This window comes from Hylobates moloch, unplaced genomic scaffold (assembly GCF_009828535.3).
Source record: "Hylobates moloch isolate HMO894 unplaced genomic scaffold, HMol_V3 SCAFFOLD_21, whole genome shotgun sequence".
Lineage (NCBI taxonomy): Eukaryota > Metazoa > Chordata > Mammalia > Primates > Hylobatidae > Hylobates > Hylobates moloch.
Window position 1 is genome coordinate 14,684,477 of NW_026652296.1, and position 16,147 is coordinate 14,700,623.

Genomic DNA, 16,147 nt, shown 5'->3' on the forward strand with positions numbered 1-16,147 from the left:
TCGAAACGGTGGAGTCGCTCGCTGGCGGGTCCTCAGCGAGTCAGTGGCGCAGTCGGGATTCGAACCGGGCCCAAGGCGGCCTGTGGCACCGGGCGTTCTCCAGGCGTGCAGCACCGAGCGGTGTGCGGAGCGCTGTCCCCCGCCACCGCCTCGCGGCCCCTGACCGCATTCTCGGGGTGTCTCCTTGTCGTGTGACACCCCACGCGTTTTGTAGGCGCGGACCTCGGGCCCAGAGAACGGGGAGAGGAACTGTGCCCGGGTTTACCACGTAGCTCAGCGCCAGCGTCCGATCCGGCCGGCTTTCCAGGCTCCCGGCGCGGGGCACTGTCCGCTCGCCGCCAGCGGGCGAGGGGCTTTTCTTAGGACGGCGTTGCCCACGTTTCAGTTTCGCGTTGCACCTTTATGTCCGTGGACCATCTGTACTGCTATTTACCAAATGTTACATTTTTAAAAAAATTCAAACTGACCCTTTTTTTCTCCTTAAATATATTTAAGGCGGCAACTTCAATCACAATCCGGGTACTGGAAAGCCAGTTATTTTTCTAATGCTTATAAAAAATAAATATCTGTTTGTTGAAATAAACAGTGTGTCCTTGTTCCTCCTGAAATTATTCTGCGTTCCACACTTTGGGAAACGCTGCCCGAGGAGTAGCTGATTAATTGTGGTTCTTCTGGCTTGCACCCTGTGCACAGAATTTTTCCCTGAGGCAAAGCAGATTCTATGAAAGCCCTGGGATCTTCACGGATAATGTAACAGCTTTCTTGTTGTAAACTGTTCTCATTGTTGACTTAAAACTGTTAGTCCCAGGGAACTGCAAGAACTGTGTCCACTCAGGTGCACCCAGTGTGCCTCAATTTTCTTACAGCGTTGTGATGTCGTAGCCCCCTCATGGCTCATAAAAAGATGTTTCTACAAATGCTGGGGAAGCTTTTGTGAGTTTTGACAACTCTTAATTTAATGTTTTCTCTATGAGTCAGTCTGGGTGTGAAAACTAACTTTGTGTCGACTTTTTGCAACCAGTAAAGCCGATGCTTTGCATTGTGGATATGAGAAATCACTTGGCTATTTGTTAACATCCATTTCTTCCTTTATTGTGATTTCTTTGCCTTTCCTTGAGCTCATCAGTCACTCTTCAGATTGCCTTTGAAACCTCTGACACTTCTCTTAACCTAAAACTTAGAAACACTGATTTTCCTTGTAGCATGTCCTAGCGAATCCATTATGCAAGGCTCATCGGAAGGAGTTTTTCTAGATTCAATTTGCTCAATGTTGCATACCTGTGAACACCACAAGTTTAAAGGAGGCATTGACAGATTAATTTATTTGTAAGTTAATAGTGTGTTCATAAGATCTGTTTATGTGAATGTAAGAGCAGATTTAATTTAAATCATTGACAGGAAGGTCGGATAAGTCAGTTCAGGCATATTCAAGTTTTCTTCCCCTCCCCTCAAAGGCTGTGTAAAAAAAAAAAAATATATATATATATATGTATATGTGTGTGTGTGTGTGTGTGTATCTCCCCCGTTAAAAACGTGTTTCTTTGGGGTTACCTTGGTATGATCACAATGTAGAATTTACGTAAGGCTAAGGTCATTTTCTTCACATTTCTGAGAATTTGATTTAAGCCCGGCGTCCGTTTCAGAACTTCAGCAAATGGAAACTCATCTACCAGTGCTTGAGAGCTAAGAAAAAACAACTTGTTTTGGTTTTGTTTTTGTTTTTTTCTGAGACGGAGCTTCACTCTTGTTGCCCAGGCTGGAGTGCAGTGGTGCGATCTTGGCCCCTGGGTTCAAGCAATTCTCCTGCCTCAGTCTCCTAAGTAGCTGGGATTACAGGCGTGCGCCACCACGCCCGGCTAATTTTGTATATTTTTAGTAGAGACGGGGTTTCTCCATGTTGGTCAGGCTGGTCTCGAACTCCCGACCTCAGGTGATCTGCCCGCCTCTGCCTCCGAAAGTGCTCGGATTACAGGCATGAGCCACCGCGTCCAACTAGAATAAACAACTTTTGGAAAGACTTTAGAAGTCTGGTGAGAAAAGATTTAATGGTTTGAAACTTCATGTTAAATAATCATTGCAAGCAGTCCATGTTTGTGACCTGCAGATGGCAGTGCCTTTGTGTAATGTTTTACTACTGTGAGGATTAATAAAATTTAGTTGTGCTTTTAAGAATGGAAAATCTGCACAGGAAATATATTAAACTTTTTCTTCCCTTCAGTTTACATTGTTCTCTTGTTTTTGACTCCCCACGTGAAGAATGAAACGTCTATTCCTGAAGTCACTGTTACTCTTAATGTAGTAATGATAATAACATACAGCCAGTAGTGCATATGGTAAATACTAAATCATTTGCTCCTGCCCGTCATCTTATGAGACTGATAAACTAGTATGATCTTTTTTACATATAGGGAAATGATGACTCAAAGAGGTTAGATTTCTTGCCCCAGATCACATAATTAGTAGAACATATTCTAGACATCATTGGAGATAATTGATTTCAGGGTCAAGCAAAATTGAGAAATGTTGAGATATAGTGGTGTCCTTACTCCAGAACTTCTCAGGGGCATTTATATGCTAAATATATGCAATGTCAATATCCGAGAGAGGAAGTTATCATGATGCCTTTCTCCTGCTATCCTCTCATGAATATTTTGAAGTAATACTGTTCCTCAGAACTGACTACTCTTTCTACTACGCTATATTTTCTCTCTATACCTTGTGGTTTATTAATGATTACTGCATATCTTTGAGACAGGTGTTTTAAAGCTCAATATCAGCTTTTTTTGTGCCAAAATAGTTGTCCTGTGAACAGCACATATATTTGTTTAGACCATTCTGCTTAAGCAGAGTTAAACTGTCAAAAAGTTAAAAGAGCAATGACTAACAGAATTATCCTCTATGTTACTCTCATTAATGAGAGTCATTAATGACAGGATCAGGGTAAAGCCACTGTCTCAAGCAGTAGTATATTAGAGAAATATGAAGTATATTGACAGCTAAATGTGTAATACCAGCATGAGTGCTGCTTTTTAAATGGTGGTTTTGTTACCACCAGATACGAATATTTATGGGGATGGTCATCTTCATTCTTTATCCTTTCACTTAAAAAAAAGAGATAGTAGGTCAACTGGACCAATTTTATGTTAAGGAAATAGTTCACCTCATAAGAATCAGAACTTTTCCAGACATCCTATGTAAAGACCAGACAACTTTAGGCAAGGATCAGGGCAGCTTAAGTTGCATTAGAAAACAGAGTGTCTTTAGCTCTGTAAAGTATCTTAAGGCTGGGTACAGTGGCTCACACCTGTAATCCCAACGTTTGGGGAGGCTGAAGTGGGAAGATCCCTTTTGATAGAAGTTTGAGACCAACCTGGGCAACATGGTGAGACCCTGTCTCTACAAAAAAAATTAGCCAGGGTGGTGGTGCATGCACCTGTATTCCTAGCTACTTGGGAGCCCTTTATTGAAAGTAAAATCATGACTTTTTCCATTTTTTTCTCCTTCAGTGTCAAACCAATGGTCTTTGAAGAACATTACTAAAATGGGCAATATTTTGAATGTCTTACATTTAAATACTCCCTCACCGCATTTGGGGATAATATACATAAAGTTTCGTTAATTTGGCTTCATTGAGACTCTGTGGTAGTTCAGTTTATAGCCCCCAATAGACCCTCTTGCCACTAGATTCTTCCTTGTCCATAGCAAAGTGTTTTGCAATCTGGATCTAGTCTAACTCTTGCTTCATGTTATTCCTCTCTTTTATTCCTCCTATCCCCGTGTTCCCAACACCAAACTTCCTGTAGTTTTTCTGATTTATTATGTCCTGCACACCATTCCTTTACCTTTCTATGTTCTGGGATGACTTTTCTCTTTCTGTTAAACTCCCACTCATTCCTCGGGACCCAGTTTAAATGTTATTTTTAAGACTTCCCTGCCTCCTCCCCATCCCATTCACCCCCACCCCCTCCATACACACATTCTTCCTGGTCTCCTCTCTGCTCTGTTCCTCTTGCCTGCCGCACACATACACAAAATTAGGACTCCATTATCTCTGCCATAATCCCACTTTAGATTATATTGTAATTATCTGTGTACTTGTGCCTCTCCTTTATTAAATAAACAGTGAACTCCAGGCCAGGCGTGGTGGCTCATGCCTATAATCCCAACACTTTGGGGAGCTGAGGTGGGAGGATCACTTGAGCCCAGAAGTTCAAGACTAGCCTGGGCAACATAGGGAGACGGTATCTCAAAAAAAAAAAATTAGCTGCATGTGGTGGTGCATGCGTCTTGTACCAGCTACTCAGGAGGCTGAGGCAGGAAGATCGCTTAAGTTCAGGACTTTCAGACTGCAGTGAGTTATGATCAAGCCACTGCACTCCAGCCTGAACAACAGAGCTGAGACCCTGTCTTTTTTAAAAATGAACTTCTTTAAGGCAAGGACTTTAGCCGTGTCATTTCCACATGTGTAAGGCCTGGGACATGTGTGACACATAGTAGGCATTTGACATTATGAATCAATGAAGCATTCAGTATATTAATTATAAGCTATCCTTTTCAATTTCATCACTTGTTCTCCACTTGTACAGTTTAGTTGAAAATTTGCCAGTTTTAAATAAACCTGTATTTTAAATTTTTTGCAGCTCAGACTCTTTTTTTGTACTTTAGATTAGCTCAACCTTTGCAAATCCAAAATCGTTTTTTCTCAGCTGATTTTTCTCCTTGAGTCAACATAGCTAACACAGACAGAATATACATTTTGTCACAAAGGAAATATAGATTCAGAGAAATCAAATGACTGGAGTAAATTTCCCAAAGTAAGGACCACAGCTCAGATTTGCTATCCCCAGCCAAATGCCCTTTCCTTAAAAGAATAAGAAAGGTAGGAAATTAAATGTTGATAATTTTTGTCGGAAGAGTTGTGGTGAATGTTAATAGCAAACCCTAGAAACGTTGTAGTTTGAGGTAATAGAAACTGAAGTGGTCATTGAATAAGTAGGTTCTACCCTATTGGGTGTCTCTGGGGCATTTAAGCAATGGAGTGTCTAGCAAAAACTGGACCTTTTCCAGGTTCCATCAGTATTTGATCAGGGAGTCCTAGCAAGAATATTCTAAATGGAAAGCATGTCTTTCCACTCCCTGTTGGAGGCAGCATAGCATAATGTTTAAGTACTTCGGTGTAAGAAAGACCTGGGTCTGAGTCTCAGCTCTGCCTCCTGATAATTGTGTGGCCCGTCACTTAATTTCTCTAAACTTCAAATTTTCTCATTTGCAAAGTAGAAATTACAGTAGTAGTTAACTCCAAGAGTTGTAAAAGGATTGAATGAAATAATACACATAATGTTCTTAGTACACAGGCTCAGGAACAAAATAAGCATTCTGTAAGTATAAACTGTTGTTTGCCCCATTTCTGTTCCCAGGAATAATATTCTAATACAGTTAAAGGTGTAATAATTATTTTAATTGGAGAATAAAGGAGATAATCATATGAGGGAAAGTGTAGTATTCAAAGTGAACTTAAAGGGTTGATTTAGAAAGAGCAAGCATAGCATTCTCTTATCCCTGACTTGTTACAATATAACTCATTACAGTATCCCTGATGTTGCAATATATCATCAAAGTTGTCTTCATAAATATAGTTTAGTGAGAAGTCCTGTCATTTCCCCTCCCAGTTTGGGGAATTTAATGTGTGATATTTGCTGTCTTGTCAGCATGGTTTTCCAAGTGCCATTATCTTTATCAGCATGTAATTCTACTTTAGTAATTCTTGATTGTTAGTTGGTTTTCAACTAAGCCTTTTAGAGGGTTTTATGTCATTTGTAGTCAGTTATTAAAACAGTATAGGCTTCTGGGTTCTTTGAACAGCTAAGTTCATGTGGCTGTCAAAAGACAAAATTACAGCACACTTAGTTTAGAGATCTTAATTGGCTTTTATTTGCAACTCTAGAATCGGGCAACACCTCATTGTATAAAATAGAACAAGTGTTCCAATGAGCTGAGCAGAGGAGTTTGGCTTTATAAACAGAGAAGGGAACTGAGGAAAGCAGAAACAAGGAACAAAAAGCGGATTGGTCATTTTAGAGTTACTTTTCTTGTGAAGGGTAAAGCAGTGCAGACTTCCTTTTCATGCTGGCTGAAACTGGCCTATTTGTGGATTTAGCCATTATGTATCTCCTGATTTCGCAGAACGTCAGGCTTGATAGCGTGGAACTTCATCATGAGTTTGGTTTGGTCTTTGGGCGTAGTTCAGGAGCTCAGTCCAAAGCAATGGCCTCCTGGAAATTTTCTTTAACACCGCTCTGGTTATTCCTAGTCCTCATTGTTTTCTGTGGCTGTAGCTTGTGAACTATAAAATCTGGTTTTAAGGTGAAAAGAGTTGTTTTATGATTGTACAATTAAAAAATAGGTAGAACAAAGTCGTTTTTGGTACTGTGAGTGAAAGAAACATGCATTTTTATTTATAGCATTATCCAAGGACCATTTTATGAATGCTGTCTGGCATATTAGTCTAAAATAAAATTGTGGATTAGATATTGTGTATTTGGGAGTTCTTCACCTTACCCTTTTGTGGTTTATAATGGTTCTGCCATTTCCAGCATGTTTTCTAGATTATTTTCCAGTTTTTTTCCTTGTATGTAAAGCTGTTTTTCTTGTCTAAAAATTCTTAACTGAGAAGTGCTTTTTAACTGTTTTCAGACCACCACTTGGACACTATAGATATTCAGGCCAAGGTAAAGCACTTCATGGTGATTATGATGATTTTGAATGGCATTCACATTGCTAGTATAATTAACAAAGTATAGAAGTACCACCCAAACTGAAGTGGAGAAGACACTGAGAGATGACTTTTGGTCTTAAGAGCAGTTGGCCAGTATAGCAGAAGGGGAAAGAAGTACCATTTCTTCCCTTTTCTATTCAGAGGAGACATTAGACCTCTCCTTGGAAGAGATTCCCAAGTTGCCACTTCCCGCTTGTTGATTAATTTTTCTCCCATCATAGTTCCCCATCTAATGTCCAGAAAGATCTCCGAATTTTCTTTCTACCTTTTTTCCCTTCTTTACATTAACACCATTTCTATTTCCTTGGTGTTGATTATATCTCTCTATAAGGATTTAGGAGAAAATAATCTGATCATTTAATACAAAATAAAACTATAGATTAGATACTGTGTCTTTGGGAATTCTTCACCCCATTCTTTTGTGGTTTAAAACGGTTCTGCCATTTCCTACATGTTTTCTGGATTATTTTCTGGTTTCTTCCTTTTATGTAAAGCCCTGAGTTGGTGCTTTAGCAGTCTCAATATTTGCATTTTCAAAGAAAAACTTTTTAAAATGAACCCCCTGCTTCCAATGGACAGGTTTTCAAATTCTGTGACAAAAAAATAGGATGAGGCAAGTTTTTTCTTGACATCTTAAATCTTTGCTCTCCGTGATTAGTTCCTTAAAGTTATTTATTCTGTATTTCTGAACGCGTGGATTTCCCAAAAGTTCTATGTGCACGTGTGTTAGGATTTTTGGGGTGTATGGGGATTGGCAGTGATGTTGGTGGTTGTGTTTTTACAACTCTCACTGAAAACTCCCCAGCCCTACCCTAATCTGAGCAATTCTATTAGATAGAAAAAAAAAAAAAAATCCGGGTCTCATTTTCTCCATATGTCAGCCAAGATGGAAATTTAAGGAACTCTTAAATAGAGATGAATAAACAGATACTTGACATACTACACTAAAAGTTTACTAAACCCTAAAATGAGACAATGATCTGAGAATTCTTGTTTTTGCAGAAGAAACATCCCATGCTGTCAAATATAAATACTTTGGACTACCCAAATGAAAATAGATACTAGGAGGCAAATTACAATCAAAATGGTGTAAAGATATAATCTTGAATGTTCTTTAATCTTTCAAGTAATTACAAAAAGATTTCACCACCTTCAAAGTAAAATATTTATGTCCTTCATTCTAACTAGAACTGGTTTTGTTCCAAAGATACAGTGTACATGACCATGTGATTTCCCCAGTTCTGTATGTAGGTGCTCACAAAACTGGCTATAATTATACAGTGTAATATTCCTTTTCATATGTAAAGGGCAAATTATTGGTAATAGAAACCTACCAATTAAAGTAATACTATATGTGTTGTACTCTTACCTGAATGTTTGCCCGGTCTAGTCAGTGTTTAGATGTGAGTTTTCTTTATTCACAAGACCATTTAATAATATATGAACTCCTGCTGAAGTTATGTTATACATATTTTTTAATCTTAATACACACCCAGTGTATTCCAGAGACACCTTGAAAACTACTTAAAATACTCAAAGATATTATATTTCTCTCTGAATCATAGCCAACCTGTATAATTAGAAAGTGGTACACAGTAAGCGAACAGACTCAGTAAGTCGTAAACCTGAACTAGTATTCTTCACAATTACGTATAATAGAACTAGATATTCCCTATAAGGCCTGTCATTATATAATTTGTAATTTAGACCATTATAAACTTTAAGACTTGTAAATTGTGAAAGTACTGCATGCAGTAGCAAAGCTATGGTCAGATATTACTGGCAAAGTATTACATAGAAAATATTTTCAGGTTTTTTTAAAATAAAGGGATTATATCTTGTGTCTGCTTAATTGAAAAGGTAAGAATCAATTTAAGATATACTTCACTATTTAGCTTTATATTATCTTCAGTTTTGTCAGAAGCCATTTTTCTAGACAAATTAGAGACTTCTGATTTAAAATGGAATTGAAGATTACCCTCATTTGAACAGGAACTCAAAGGCAACATAGCAGCATAAAATCTCTACCAGACCTCTAAGTTTCTTGTTATTGCTGTGGTCTTTCATGTGTTGGGAATCTGGTTGGGATTTTTAAAATACATAATTATTATTTTAAAGCACTCGAATTATGTGAGTACTTAATACTGTTTGATGTCATTAGATAACACTATTAATTGTTTAATACGGAAAAGGGAACAAACTATACTGCAGCAGAAAGCAGTTTTATTTCTTAATTCATCTGAAGTATGAAATTTGTAATGTATTTATTTACCTTTAAGTCATGAAAATTGTCAGGTATTATTTTGGGGCGTAGATTTCTTAATACATGGTCTTTATTATTCACTTCAATTTTTGTAAAGCAGGTATTCTTTGTTTTTAGCAAAGCAGGCTTTAGCTATACAAATTTGCTTTTCTTTAAGCTTGCGTGATTCTACTTTTCTCCCATATCTAGTTCTGTATGCCAGCCTTCTCTAATGAAAACAACTTATGAGGAGTGTTTTATTACCTAACCCTACTATACCAAATACCAGTCCTTATTCTTGGTTATCTGTCTGTGAAGGTTGTAGATGTTAACAGGTCATATTCTTTGTTTATTAAAAATAATAATAATTTTCTTTCCTGCATGTTATTCTGGAAGATTCTATCCAGTGGAATTCAACACAAGACACACTAACAGGAGGCCCTGCTTCATGGGATATTGGAAGTTTTAAGACAATGAAATCCAGCTATTACTTCTTAGTAACATAAAATAGAATTATTTGCCTTTGCTCTTTTGTTTTTTAAACTCTCCTTATCTTCCCCCCACTTTCTTCCTCACAAAAAGAATCTTACAGCTGCTTTCTAAGAGTTTAGAAAACAAACTTTTCCTCCCCTTGGAGGGAATGTGTCAGGCCTAGGTCTTGGCAGGGTGTTAAAGTATTGACGAAATTAGTTTAAGACAAATTGCGTGTTAACTAGAAAACGAAGGGACATTTCTTATCAAGCCGTGACAATGTACTACCTTAACTCAATAATAAAAATTGCCCAAGTGACAGTGTGTCTCTGCTGAATGGCTTTTCTTACACCATCTGGTTGTCATTGTAGTTTTTTGTTGTTGTTGCTTTCATTTGAAATGTGCTGATGATCTTGTTTTTATTCCGTAGCATTGAACAGATGGGTTGATTATTCTTTTCAGATATTAATAAGGCAGCGGAAAGAAGAAATATGAATACGGCTCCATCAAGACCCAGCCCCACACGAAGGTAAAGTACCCTGAAGCCGTGAGTTACCTTGGGAGAGTTGGGCTCTGGGGAGTTAAGCCCAGCTTCGTTCACCAAAGGTCTTTTCTTCCCCCCAACAAGTGAAACGCTCAAGCAAACAATAAGAACATGAACCCTGTGTGAAGGGCCTTGCTGCTTTTTTTAAACATACATCAGGAGATACAGAGGAAGCTTTGTGTTTTCGGTGGCAAATCCAGCAAGTTCAGCTTGCAACATGAGTTGCAGGCAATTGGAAGAGGATAAACCTCTGTCTGTCCCCAGCTCACGTGTCATTGGGAGCCTCCAGAGCAGAAGGAGTGCCCCAGAGTCATTGGTGTATGCCATGCTGCACTGCAGTGGGCAGCAGAGATTCGACTCTTCATTCCAAATGGCTGCCGGTCCAGATGTTAACCCAGGTTTACGGGAAGTGCTGCTTGAGAGATTGCTGCTGTGCCTGTGCTGCAGATCCCCTGTTTGCTCACATACTTGGGTTACCTGTTTGAGGGGAAATAAAAAGGGCAAAACACTCCAGCTCTCGAAGGTCTCCCTTTTTCTTAGCTTTCACGGAAATCGAGGGTGTTTTCCCAATGTATTCTTCTTTCCAGTGTATACAAAAGAGATAATCCTGGTGTGTACCCTCAATATACACATTAAATTGGTCCCTTCTCTCAAAGAAGAGCTTTATTAATGAAACCATTTACACCAAAAATAAAGATACTGTATTCAATTGTTCTGGCCCCATAACAGCACACAAGTGGATGCAGTTTTGTGTAGAGGGCAGACAGATATGATATATTTCATACGAATGATATATTTCATATCTGGTGTCTCTTCAAGGCCCAAATGGATTAATGGATTTTGCCTTGCCTCTAAGTAAAAAATCCAATTTTCCCCAGAAACATAACTAAACTACGTACCACAGTAAACTGCATTTCCTACAGTGAACTGGACAGTGCTGCATACAGTGAATCCTCGTCTGTACTGGTAGCTCCACTGGTCACCTTGTGAACCCAACTAACTGAGCATTACGCATAACATAGAGCTGTCCTGCTTTTGGACAGAAACACCTGTATTTTGTTACCTACTTATATGAAAGAATGTCCGCTGTGTGTTTCATGTATATACTCGTACTTGGATGTGAAGTTCTAGCTACCGGGAATAGATTACGCATGCCCACTCTGCAGAGTTTAAGCAGACCCTAAGGGCAAGGTAATGCTGCTGGTTTCATTCAGTTGGAGTCTTTGTCCACTCTGCCTGTGCAGCAGAGTTGAATCCAATACCATAGCTACAGCTATATACCACAGCTGTCATATGGATTCCCTGGCCATTCGTTGGTTTCACTGCGGAAGTGGACATGTAAATTGGTATTCTGTCTGTTCTCTCTAAGGAATGCCTGCAGCTTGCAGGTAAATACTCTGTTGGTTGATTTGTGTGTATGTGTGAGTATCCTGAAGAACATAAATCCTGCAGAACTTCAGCAGTTCCGTATAATGTCTACTTTCATTAGCCTTCATCTAACCATGCCACAGATCTTGGGCAGTCCTATCTGTATTGCTCCTTATTGTCCCAGTACAGAATGGAATACAGGTGGATAAGAGTTGCATCTAATGGTCAGAAGTACAGGGTTCCCATTGGAATCTTTAGTTGCCAGGTGGCTTGAAAGGAGATGTGTGTATCCAATTTCCAAAGAGCGCTAACGTATGTGTTTCCTGGTGACTTACCAGGAGTGTGGAATTTGTAACTATAAAAGACACTGACTCCACTAGTAAAATCCTCCCCTTCTCTGTTGTCTCCATGATACTTGGTGATCTCTGGATAATGTCTGTGTATTTCTGCAGGCAAAAACAACAACAACAACAAACAAGCCACATTGCAGAATAGAGAATAGATCCTGTTTCTGTTATGGATTGAGAAGGGTATTTTATATCATCCTGTTAATGATACTTAACCAAATGCTTTTAACATTTCCAGTTGATTGTAGATATTCAACAAACATTGCAGTGTTGGGGAATGACCAGCTTCCCTGGTTGGAACCCAGTAATAGCCCTTGCCAGAGCATTAAATTAAAAATATAAATTCACCCCAATCTAGAAATAGTTTTATGCTTTTTTTTAATAATAGTCCCCGCACAAACAAACATACAGACAACACTAGAGAGGGCCTTATAAAATGAGCCTCTAGCCAGGCACAGTGGCTCACACCTGTGATCCCAACACTTTGGGAGGACGAGGTGGGCGGATCACTTGAGCTCAGGAGTTCGAGACCAGCCTGGGCAACGTTTTAAAACCCCATCTCTACAAAAAAATAGCCGGGCGTGGTAGCTCTTGCCTGTACTCCCAGCTACTGGGGAGGCTTTGAAGCGGGAGAATCACTTGAGTGCAGGAGGTTGAAGCTGCAGTGAGCCGTGATCACACCACTACACTTCAGCCTGGGCAACAGAGTGAGTCCCTGTCTCAAAAAATAAAATGAGCTCCTTACCAACTATATAAATATACAAGTCACCTTTGTATGCCTTTTAAAATATCACCTTCCTCAGAAATCAATTGTAAAATGAGGTCATTTGGTGGTGTGGATAGGGCAGTGACTTACTGCTTTATTTACAATCAACAGGAGGGACAGCTAGGCTAATTCAAATTCCATTAACAATCTGTCTTCCCCTTGGTGATATTTCCCTAGCTGGGTTCCTCAGCATGTTATTTAACATGATGAAGTTCATACGGTCGTGTTTATTTGCTTCAGGGAAGAATGATGGTCACAGTTAGTAAACCCATCTAAAAACCGAGCTAAGAGTCCCAGTTTTTTACCTTAAAAAAAAAAAAAAAAGACAAATTGTATTCAAAATCCCAGTTTTTTACCTTAAAAAAAAAAGACAAGTTTAACATTGTATTCAAAATAGCACTAACATTTTAATTACTGTCCTGATCATACTTTATTTCTTAAGATATACCAATAGGGCAGACATAAATTGCAAAGAGTAGGCAAGATGGGCAAGTAATTAACCTGGAAGGGGCAAATCATTTAACTGAGGGTGAACACTGGGTACCTCCTCCTTTGGGTGCATGCTTCCAGTCAAAGCCTTGAGATAACTCCAAATGTATCAATAGTTGACAACAACAAACTGCCTTTATTTGGCAGCCCTAATCATTTTGTGTGCCCCCAGCCATAGGGGATGCATCATTCACAGGGGAAAAAAAACACTACCTATGGCAAATATTTACTTAAGTTATACCTCTACATTTTTAGCGCTTTCTACGTTTAATAAGAATATTAGTATAAGCATACTGGCAAGACCTTTATGACACCTTGTTTTGCTGGACTTAACGTAGGTATCTTTGGGAGTTTTCACAGGATTGTCACCTCTTCAAATGTTTCAGTAAACCACAGTTCTGCTGGCTTTGCTCTCTATTCAGTAATATGCCTCCCTAATGACTCCAGCTGTCAGTATATAATTCTGACAGTATTGGCCCAGCCAAGCACAGAACTCTGCATGAGGAATCTCTACTCTGGATCACATTTCAGCCTGAATTCTTATCATCTTAACTTTTGAGAGCCACTTCATTGAACTTCTGTGAGTACCTTGCATAGTTACCATGCAAGTTGTCAAGCATCTGTACTAAGCATTAGTCCTTCTTCAAAGACAGGATCATGATTCCGGTCATGCCTTAGATGTCTCAATTACCATCTTCAGCTCAACACCTTGACAGTCCAGATCTTGTAGCATATCTTTATGCAGACGTGGCCTCTAGGTACCAGAAGTAAGACTGTACTTCTGAATGACTTAAAGAAGAACAAATAGAATTAACTTGTCTGCATCCAAAGCTCTGCAGAGGATTTTTCCCCATATATTTGTGAAAGATGTTAAACCTGGTATCTCTTTGGTGAAAGTCATTGGGTATCGGCTCATCAGAAATAACCTGGCTGTAGACAAGTTTCTTATATGACCAGAAATGCTTTCTGCTTATCCACAGAGCGTTAATGCCTTTGATTATTGCTTGCTCCTTGGGTGTGAGACAGCCCTTGCTCTAGGTGGGCCACAAAGAAATTCCAGGTTGTGATTACCTCTGCAGTAACACTTGAAGAAGTCATCAGTTCTCAGCAACTGCCACCTCTACCAATAAGAAAGTTCTGTTTGTGCTGGAGAAGGTCGTCAGTGCTTCCTAAGGAAAAGCATGGACATGTGTAAAATTTGGGTCTGTGAGGTGTGGTATCTCATTGCACCCCCATATCCTACCTCTACCTAATGGCAATATTCTGGACAAGTCTGTTGTCTCCATTTCTAACAGTAGCATGAAGCCCTCCTGGTGGAGGATCAACATCATACAGCAGCCAGCCATTTAGATGATGATATTTGTGGACAGTATATCTGTAACAGAAGTTTGAAGAGCTAATGAAGGATTTTTCAGGGTCAGAAAGAGGCTGGCCCTCCCAAGGAAGACATTCCAGTGAACAGAAAGGAAGAAAGGAGATGCTGACCGTTGCAGAAAAGAAAGAAAAAGACAGGGGTCTTCCTCCCTGACCGTCTGTAGAACCAAAGCCGAAGAAAACCATCCTGGATGTGAAGTTTCAGTCTCTTGCCAAAGAGAAATTCAAAGTCCATCACAGTTTTCCAAGATGATCATCTATCAGTTCCTACTCTGTAGGCTGTCAAATGCCTGGTGCTCTGCACACCCCTTTAGTCCTCAGGAAGAGACACATTCTACCAGAAGCTTATCACTTGCCACCAGAGCCATTGTTTTCCCCTTCACCCTTTTCGCCCTTACCTCTCAAATGTTTCCCAGAAATGTGACTATATTCCTCTCAAGGCAAAGAGTATTTGCCTTTTTCCCCCTGCTGAATAGATAAGGAATTTACAGCAGAATTTTAGTTGTGTTTGCCACCTGCCTTCAGTTTGTGGACTCCAGTGCTGAAATTTAACCACTGTTCAGTTTCTTTTTATCCTCTAGTGATGTAGTACCTGAGGGTATGCTGCATTTGGTTCCTTTAGTAAAACACCTCTGGTGCTGTAGGATGATACTGTTAACCTTATTATGCTCCAGAAACCTGATTCTATCATCTGAGGTCCACCATCTCCCACAGAAAGCTTTGTCTTCTTGCACTTTGATTCCTGCATACTACTGCATTTTTGTTAGCTGTAGTCTTGTTTTGAAAAATATGTTGGGGCCAGCAGCAGGAGCCCTTTTGTTCTGAGGAGTTCTTTGTTTGGGTCCTAAAGCAACCCTAAAGGGTTTTTTGTTTTGTTTTGTCTCCAGAAGAACAGCAGTCTACCATAGTGTTTATGTTTTGGAGAAAGGAAAAAAGACTTTGCCTTTCCTTTTGAGAAAATTATTATCTTATTTGTCCCTACACGATGCCTTTGGTTCTTTTTCCTTTTGTGAATATCACCTCTTCTACGTTTTTACCCTGAAGGCACTTGAGAGGGAATTAGTAGTTTTGTTGCACATGGACTTCAGATTATTTGAGGGAAAGGGAGGGGCTTGCCCTCTCAAACTGGAAGATTGAACCCAGACTTTGCAAATCTAGAGTTTTAGTCAACTTGCAGGGATGGACTCCGACAGGTAAGTAAGGTTTTTCAATGGATTCAAAAGAATGAGGACCAAACATAGCACTTATAATACTCCTAAGGTGGTAAATAGCATGTTATGACATGCCCCACTCCCATTTCCACCAGCCCAGGGCTCTGTGTGTGGTCTGTGGTCTGTCAGAATCATGATATCTCAGCCCTGATTGCCAAGAACACTTGAAATTGGATTCCACCTCTAATGACTACTTCTTGCTCCCCAAGGCAGGTTTATCTGCCGATCATTAATCCGAAAATACTTTGCAGTTGTCCTTTCTCTTTGGATCTTGAGTGTTTGCCCACATTACACGCTACATCAGATGTTGCATGTTAGGAGGATTATATGATATAATAAGGAAAGTTGAAGTAAGAATCTGGGTTAGTCTTCACTTTATTCTAATTAGAAAAATAATGCTTAGCTATCCTCATTTAAAGTCCCTGATCTACGATATGTTTGCTCCCACAAGTCAGGAATGCTGGTGAACCTTAAAATATATAACAAATATTTTTCATGGAAGCAAAATTGGCATTTAAATTGTTTTTGCTGTGCCTGTGTGGCTGAGGTGAGGTTTTCCA

General features: G+C 39.5%; 1 protein-coding gene across 2 annotated transcripts in view; it reads left to right on the forward strand.

The window, feature by feature from the left end:
- NCOA5 (nuclear receptor coactivator 5) overlaps window positions 1–16,147 on the forward strand; it is a 28,143-nt gene that overhangs the window by 495 nt on the left and 11,501 nt on the right. For both annotated transcript variants that reach the window (XM_032142973.2, XM_032142971.2), the window contains exon 2: window positions 9,951–10,017. In XM_032142973.2, coding sequence (XP_031998864.1) covers window positions 9,980–10,017 — 38 coding nt within the window. In that variant the 5' untranslated portion in view covers window positions 9,951–9,979. The remainder of the gene's footprint in view (window positions 1–9,950; window positions 10,018–16,147) is intronic.